This window comes from Gymnoscopelus braueri (genome assembly GCF_963280865.1).
Source record: "Gymnoscopelus braueri genome assembly, chromosome: 20".
Taxonomy (NCBI): domain Eukaryota; kingdom Metazoa; phylum Chordata; class Actinopteri; order Myctophiformes; family Myctophidae; genus Gymnoscopelus; species Gymnoscopelus braueri.
This window is the reverse complement of record NC_137622.1, coordinates 36,251,476-36,259,924: the sequence shown is the minus strand read 5'-3', so window position 1 is coordinate 36,259,924 and position 8,449 is coordinate 36,251,476. Positions and strand designations below refer to the sequence as shown.

Genomic DNA, 8,449 nt, shown 5'->3' with positions numbered 1-8,449 from the left:
TGGACGATGCATCCTCAGGGGTGTGAGTGGTAGAAGGTGGACGATGCATCCTCAGGGGTGTGAGTGGTAGAAGGTGGACGATGCATCCTCAGGGGTGTGAGGGGTAGAAGGTGGACGATGCATCCTCACGAGTGTGAGTGGTAGAAGGTGGACGGTGGTGCATCATCAGGGGTGTGAGTGGTAGAAGGTGGACGGTGCACCCTCAGGGGGTGTGAGTGATAGAAGGTGGACGGTGCATCCTCAGGGGGTGTGAGTGATAGAAGGTGGATGGGGCATCCTCAGGGGGTGTGAGTGATAGAATGTGGACGGGGCATCCTCAGGGGTGTGAGTGGTAGAAGGTGGATGGTGCAGATCACATCCCCAGGCGTGTGGCTGGTAGAATGTGGACGGTGCAGCTTCCCTTGATGTTTCTGAAGCTGGAACAGTCAAAGTCCACCAGCAGAGTCTTCACTCCTGACTTGTAGGGAAGGATGAAGAGCTTGAAGTTCACCTGGCTATCTGGACCCAGCTCTGCTAATCTGCACATACACATACACAACACATTAATTTTCAAAACATACTGTATGGAGATATACACACATGCATGCACGCACATACACATGCAGGCACACGTGTGTGCGCGCGCGCACACACACACACACACACACACACACACACACACACACACACACACACACACACACACACACACACACACACACACACACACACACACACACACACACACACAGGAAGCATAACAAGTGTTAAACAAGGAACAAGTGTGCATTGTATTGTATTATGATATTAAAATGTATTGCATGTATATCTTTGTGGTGTACATTGTTGTATTGTGTATCTTATCATATTACTATGCAAGCCTCCTATTGCCCATAGGGGACAAATACATGTCTTTAAATTGAATTGAATCGAATTGAATGTCAAATATCAGTGGATAGAATGCAGACAGTTAACCCATATGGTTGGTTATCAAGTTTATAGTTATTGTCAAATGCCCCTCTCTATACGCACGCACACACACACACACACACACACACACACACACACACACACACACACCCACACCCACACCCCCACACACACACACACACACACACACACACACACACACACACCCACACCCACACCCACACACACACGCACACGCACACTGACCTGGCCGTAATGGCATATTTGACCAGTCCACTGCCAGTGATAGTCAGAGAGCCGTTCCTCATCACCTCATCAAGTGGGTTTTTAAACACAATCTCCACTGGTAGCGCTGTGTTCTGCTGGCCCTGCTCTGGAACCTACAACACACACACACACACACACACACACACACACACACACACACACACACACACACACACACACACACACACACACTCTGAACTTGGTCTTCTCTTTTTCCCCTCTTTGCCAAAAATAGCCCTGCGAGCTTTTAGATCTACTATTTTTGGCTAAAGTTCTCCTCAAAATAGGGATGCAAGGGTTCAAGTGGTTAATGTAAAAGAAAAAAATATCCTCTCACAACAAATTTTTGGCGGCCCCCCTGTAGTAACTCTGAGGACCCCCCTGCCTTACTGGATTAAACCTTGTGAGCTTTGATTTCTCGGGTTAGGGTTTTTCGATTTAGGGACCTCAGGTCACAGACGGCCCTAGTAGTAGTAGTAGTAGTAGTATTAGGACTAGTAGTAGTTAGCCTGGATCCAGACCATAGACCCCACCCACTCTCTAAATCTGCCTCTCTTGCTTCAGTCTGATAATCAGATTTAGTTGTAGTAGTGGTAGTAGTAGTGGTGGTGGTATTACAGGACAGTAACTAAATACTGGATTACTGTACTTCTACTGTACATTTTTGGAGTATGTTCTTCTTTTTTTTTTCTTCAAGCTGATGACTTTAACTCAAATAAATATTGTACTTTTGACTCCGCTACATTTCTAGGAAGGGACTCTTGGGACCCAAACTTACAAACAGGTCTGACAATTCCTGAACATTCTTTGTCCACCACCGATTAGTGGCAGTTTTAGTAGTAGTAACTAATGTAGTACTAACAGTGATAGAGATAGGGGGGCTTTCCAGTGTGATGTCTGCCGCTGTCAGGTAGATGGCATCTGGCCGTTCTTTGTCTGTGGCCATGACTGACACCTTCACACTGTCACTGTTCAGCATGTGTCCCCTGTACGCTGAGGCTGGAACCAGGATGTAGACGGACATGTCTGCAGAGAGAGAGAGACAGACTGAATTCAATTCAATTCACAATTAATAAAATAAATAGTGCAGGCCATATTGCAGCAGTAATACTAATTGATAAACAAACTGTCTTACAGTTCATTTCCAAACCATTTCCCAGAGAGAGAGAGAGAGAGAGAGACTTAAAGGTAGGGTATGTGATTTTCTTTGGTTAAAATAAGTGTTAAATAGCTCTTTATTCTGATAGTACTCATTGCTATATAGCGTTTGTTCAGTAACTGGAGTCTCTTTGACTATGTCTCTCCAGCTCTTTAAATTAAACAACTATTAAACAGAAAATGCATTTTCAGGTCGGGATACCTATTTTATCCAATCAGGATAGAGAAGTCAGTCAGGATACAGATTAAAGAAGTTAAATTGGAAGTGATGAGACAAATAAATGAGCAAACACAATTGGAACTGGAACACTATAAAAATAAAGATGATAAATGGGTAGTCTCTCCTGATTGGCTGAGGTTTTGTCACCTACTGTACCTGAAAATGTATTTTCTGTTTATTAAAGAGCTGGAGAGACAGAGAGACCCCATGTTACTGAACAAACACTCTATAGCAATTATTACTATCAGAATATAGTCATTTAACCTTTTAACAAAACGCTTTTTGTTTTCACCAAAAAATATCGCTTACCCTACCTTTAACTCCGAGAAACTGGACATACTGCCGCGCAGAACCAGTTTAAGAACCAGCTCAGAACTGGGAAAGTTGACATGTCTATTTAAATCCCCAATGATCCGTTTAGGTGAATGGAGCAGCGCGGTGTGTCAGAACAAACTAAATCATTCCAGGTGTGCCAATTAAGAACGTTTGCCAATGCACAATAATTGCAGGGCTCTCACTCAAGACCAGACATGATCAGTCACAACAAACCTCGTAAAAAAGAAATAACCCCTCCTGAAACACTGAGCAATAGCATACAGTAGCTCACTGTTTGTCAACGTTGGGTCCGGGGACCACCAGGGGTCCACATGGACAGTTTACGAGTCTTATAACTTTGACAGTGTATAAAAGTAAGTAAGTGGGTTGGAGAAGCTTATGCTCTCAACATGTTGTATTAACCCATTAAAACCGGGAACGAATCAGTGTAACCACTTAAACTATGATTTTGGCTTTTCGAAATTAGCAGATATACAAGCTCATAGCGCGGCACTCTGTGCCACGCTATGAGCTTGTAGATCTGCTATTTTTGAAAATTAGTGAACATTTTGTGCAAATCTTTGAATATATATTTAAGGCAAACATTTTTAACTCAAATCTTTGCTTCTGGGGGGGGTCCCTGGAACAACATATTGTCAGATGGGGGTCGGCGGCCAAATACATAACATTTTGGAGGTCCTTGACATGAAAAACTTTGAGAATCACTGATATAGTAACATAGTTTTCCAGAAAAGTCGGGACGCAAGGAATGAAAGTGGTTGCAAGAAGTGAAATCATTGGCGTGGACCGGGCTCCGACCTGTGTTACCTCTCTACTCAGCTGTCTGTGAACTGACTGTAGGGATAGACTATAGTTTACCTTGTCCAGGCCGTAGAGTGACATTGTTCAGCTGGGTGTAGACGTTACCAGAAGGAACACCGGTGTACCTCATGACCTGGGCACTGATGTTAACAGAGAACCTCCTGACTGCCTGGTCCTTACTGCTCATATGCAGCTTCAAACTGATGTCCTGACCGTTGATGAGCTTGGACACCTAGAATAATACATAACCAATGTTATAAGAAGTATTCAGATTTTTTCCTTTCTTTTCTAGATTTTCCAATAGTACCAATACCACAATATAGAGTATATTCAAATAAAAGGCCTGTATTCAAAATGTGACTTGCGTAAAAGAACAAACGTGTTGGCATCAAAATATACTTAGAGTGAAAAAGTAAAAAGTACTCATGGCCCATTTCACAATCTTTTTTCAAAATCTTTCAAACCTTTTTTCCAAATATAGCTGATCTACAAGCTCACACAACGTTGTGAGCTTGTACATCCACCATACATCCATTGTCCTCAAGTGCAAGTACATAAGTAAGTACCTCCTCGATGTTCATTGCAATGTCCTGGGGAGCACGGACGCCTTGGGTTCCATTTGTTCCATTTGTTCCCTGATCTTGGGGAACAATCTCCGGTTCCTCCGTTGGTTTTCTGGGCCGTCCTTCTATGGAGTAATCTCTGGTGAGGGCGTGTTTAAAGGCACTTCTCTCCTTGTAGGTACCTGTTAGCAGTGGTGGAAAGTAACTAAGTACATTTACTTCAGTACTGTACTTAAGTACAATTGTGAGGTATTTGTACTTTACTTGAGTATTTCCAATTTCCAATACTTTTACTTCTACTCCACTACATCTCAGAGGCAAATATTGTACTTTTACTCCACTACAATTATTTGAAAACTTTAGTTACTAGTTACTTTTCAGATATAAATTATTATATTATAAAACATACATTAACCACTTTAGCCCTATTTTATACCTAGGCTATTAGAAAATAGCAGATCTACAAGCTCACAACGCGACGCGACACGTTGTGAGCTTGTAGATCTGCTATTTTCCAAAAAAAAATGTACTTTTACTTTTGGTACTTTAACTCTTTGACTGCGGACGACGCGATAACGCGTGCTACTTTGTCCAGTTGGCCGTCGACGCGCTGGACGCGCGTTCATTGTTTAATCTCTGATTGCGCTATGCTGCTTAATATTCAATGTTATTCTCGAGTTCCACTTACTTCACGGACATCTGCATCCGGTTCCATGACCTGGATTCCGTTTCCGGTTTTTGATTCTTTTCCCCAGTCATTTTCGTCCAAAATAGGTAAATAAACGGGTTTTCACACGGTATAACGGACAAACGGAACGGTTCTCTTCTATAATCTATGGTCTGGGTGACGATCAGTCATCGCCGTCGTATATCACAACGTAATTTTCGCCGATCAAAACAATCTGGGGGGACGTCACATCCGTTTTCATGTTTTTCCTTGTCTAATCTATGAAGAAGGGTGAGAGAGACCCAACGACATGATCAAGCTGTCATGTGCTGCGCTCTAGTGGCGGATTTGTGCTGGGTCTTTACATTATGTGTCCTTAAATTATTTTCATGAGAAAAATTCAAAATATAAAAATAAAAAAACACGAAAATTGCTGGCACTGGGGGAGTACTTTATGAAAATACTCTGGCAGTCAAAGAGTTAAGTACAATTTGATACCAATACTTTTGTACTTTTACTCAAGTACATTTTGAATTCCGGACTTTTACTTATAACAGAGTACTTCTACATTGCAGTATTGATACCTTTTACTTAAGTAAAACATTTGAGTGCTTTTTCCACCACTGCCTGTTAGGAGCAGAGGTGTCATTTCAGAAAGGAAAATAGGGGGTGGGGCAAGGCTGCGTTCACACTGGCAGATACAAAAGATACAAAGAAACACAGTATATTTGTAGCTTTGTAGCTGTTGTAGTTTTTGTTGCAGCTACAAAAGTTGGATGTGCCCAAAAATAGGGATGCCAGGTTGAAAGTGGTTAATAAATGTATGGTTGCAGACAAGAAAGCGCATACAGTATCTACAGTATTCAAACATGGGTTGAGGTGCACTCAGTGCTGATCTTAAATCAGATCAATCTGCAAGAAATGTTCAGAGTTGGGGAACATATGCATAAAATAACATTTGAGGGTAAATGTGAACACTATGGGGTGGCAATTGATCATATTCACACGGCGGCCATATTGCCATTAAGTCATGCCACCCCAGTTGCCACAGCAACGCAATGTTAAATTCCAAAATGGCCGCCGTGTGAATATGGACTATTGCCATCCCCTGAGACCCCAAATGACCCCTGGTTAGGAGGAAGAAGGGTTATTATAGTTATGTTCTAGATCCTGTTTGTGCTTTGACACAGATTTTGACCTGACGGTCGGGATTCAATGTATCCCCTGAGCAAGCAGGCAGGCTCTATTAGCTCAATGGTAAAAAAAGTTCAGCACTTGCGGGGTACGGGGTAGAAGAGGAAAGTTACATAGTACAGCTTTAACTAACTGCTATTTTTTTTTGCTTTTTGAATCTCACCCCTGACTACCCAATATTACGATAAAGAAATGTCAAATATTACTCAACAAGTGAAAGTTGCTCGGTCAAATTTGTACTTGAGTTAAAGTACTGGAGAAGTTGCTTTAAAAAAATACTGAAGTATTCAAAAGTACAAATTACAGAGCAAATTTTCGTTTTAATATCAATGCATTGCTGTATTGATATTTTGACATTTCCTCAAAAATCTTCAGAAATCTTAAAAAGTAGTGACAATAGGCTAGCCTACAAGCTCACAACGCGCTGCAATGAGACGCATTGAGAGCCTGTAGATCGGCTATTTTCACGATTTTCGAAAGATGTATGTAAGTGAAAGTGGTTAGGGTTTCATTGATACATTTTTTAATGTTTGGGGTTCCGGGGGTCCTTTCCTATTCCTTTTTTTTTTTACTTAAGTACAGTACTCAAGTAAATGTACTTCATTATCCACCACTGATGTACTGTATATGCATTTGGGTAGACCTGCGTTAGGGCTTTCTCCAACTAGTCGACTAGTCGACTAGTATAACCACTAGTCGACCTTGTTGGTACTAGTCGAATAGTTAAAAAATAAAAATAAATAATAGTAATGGCCCATCTTACTATTATTATTATCCTCCTGACTTTATTTTTTATCAAAAGGGGGTCAAAAGTATGCCCAATAAAAGCCTATTATTGGGCAATGGGGATCCTTGGAGACGCTGCTGTGGTGCTGTGCTGCTGTGCCAGAAGCGCTTCCCTTAAAACGCCATAAAAATAAGGGCAGGAGGATAATAATAATAGTAATATAGTAGTAGGATGGCATTAAAACAATGCCCCCCTAAAAAATTTTTTTGACTAGTCGACTAGTCGACTACCACTGGGTCAAATTAGTCGACCTGTAAAAATCTCTAGTCGTGAAAGCCCTAACATGCGTGTGTGTGTGTCGTCATTTATATCCGTTCATGTGTGCACATATATTCACCCTCTCTGTCTTTGTAGCTGTCTGTGATATTCATCCTCTTGTTGGAGCCCAAAGACTTGGTGGAGATGTTTTGACCAACTCTCTTAGTGTCAGAAAAGATGTTCTTCTTTGAACCATCGGCCATAACCTAGCAGTATACAAAAACACATCATTGTAATAATAATAATAATTATTATAATATAAACGCAGCTACAAAACACTTAACCACATGAATCCCTATTATGGGGCAAACATTCGGCATAAACAGCAGATCTACATATTGCTGTTAGCAGGTTCACATCATAGTCACCATATTTGGGTAATGAAAGTGAAATGTAATGGAGTGAAAGTCATAAGCTTTCAAAAAACGAATACAAAGTAGATGTAATTTGTTGCTGTCCGTGTCCACCACTGATATAGGTTTCATCCTGAATGTTCATTTGCCAGTAGTCTGCTTCTGGAGTTCACAGGAAGTATTTGTGAGCAGAGAAGTCAAACTGTATAGATATTAATAAACGCACACACATAATTTTTTTTCCAAGAGTTCAGTATCAGACTGTTGCTATGTATGTGATTCCAGAGACAGCTATCTGACTCCGGTGCTTAATCTAGTGGGCCAAGAGGGCTATAATGTCTTGTTCCTTTTATACAGTTCTCGCTGTGATGTATTTCATATTGGGTTTCAATTTGGATGATGAACAAGTGTCCGTATTTGGGCACTTGCGGTGGAAGACGTCCATATTTGGATTGGGGGACGTCAAGCTCAAAACATGTTGCGAACTTGTAGATTGGCTACTTTTGCTATTTGTCATACAAAGAAGTATATACAAGTAGGGCTTAAGTGGTTAAGAAAATGTTTTATGACGTTTTTTCCCCCTTAACAAAATAATATGTATTTGGCCACAGACCCCCATCTGAAATTATTTTGTGCCAGGGACCCCCATAGAAAATCTATGTTGTTAAAAAGTTTGAAACCTTCTCAATATTTTTTGAAAATAGCAGGTCTATAAGCTCCCAGCTTGTGGAGTGGTTTGTAGAGCGGCTATTTTCGGCTCTTCAAGTACAGTAGCTGATGTATACAGGGTCCAATTGGTTAAACTAATTTTGATTTAGCTGGGGACCCCCTGGAACCCGCTTAAGGCCCCACTTTGAGAACCACTGATATAGTTCCTTTCCCGTCCAGCGAGTACTAACCAGCCAGTCAATGCAGTCAGCGTTGACCTCAGCAAAG

At 41.3% G+C, this 8,449-nt stretch overlaps 1 protein-coding gene across 1 annotated transcript in view; it reads right to left on the bottom strand.

Moving 5' to 3' along the window:
* Window positions 1-352: 352 nt before the first annotated feature.
* LOC308075668 (protein-glutamine gamma-glutamyltransferase 6-like) overlaps window positions 353-8,449 on the bottom strand; it is a gene marked incomplete at both ends in the record, with an annotated part of 15,541 nt that continues 7,444 nt past the window's right edge. The window contains 7 exons of the mRNA XM_080415616.1: window positions 353-518; window positions 1,156-1,289; window positions 2,039-2,202; window positions 3,749-3,923; window positions 4,258-4,436; window positions 7,240-7,366; window positions 8,413-8,449. The exon at window positions 8,413-8,449 is cut by the window's right edge and continues 79 nt beyond it. Of these exons, the coding sequence (XP_080271742.1) occupies window positions 353-518; window positions 1,156-1,289; window positions 2,039-2,202; window positions 3,749-3,923; window positions 4,258-4,436; window positions 7,240-7,366; window positions 8,413-8,449 (982 nt within the window). The remainder of the gene's footprint in view (window positions 519-1,155; window positions 1,290-2,038; window positions 2,203-3,748; window positions 3,924-4,257; window positions 4,437-7,239; window positions 7,367-8,412) is intronic.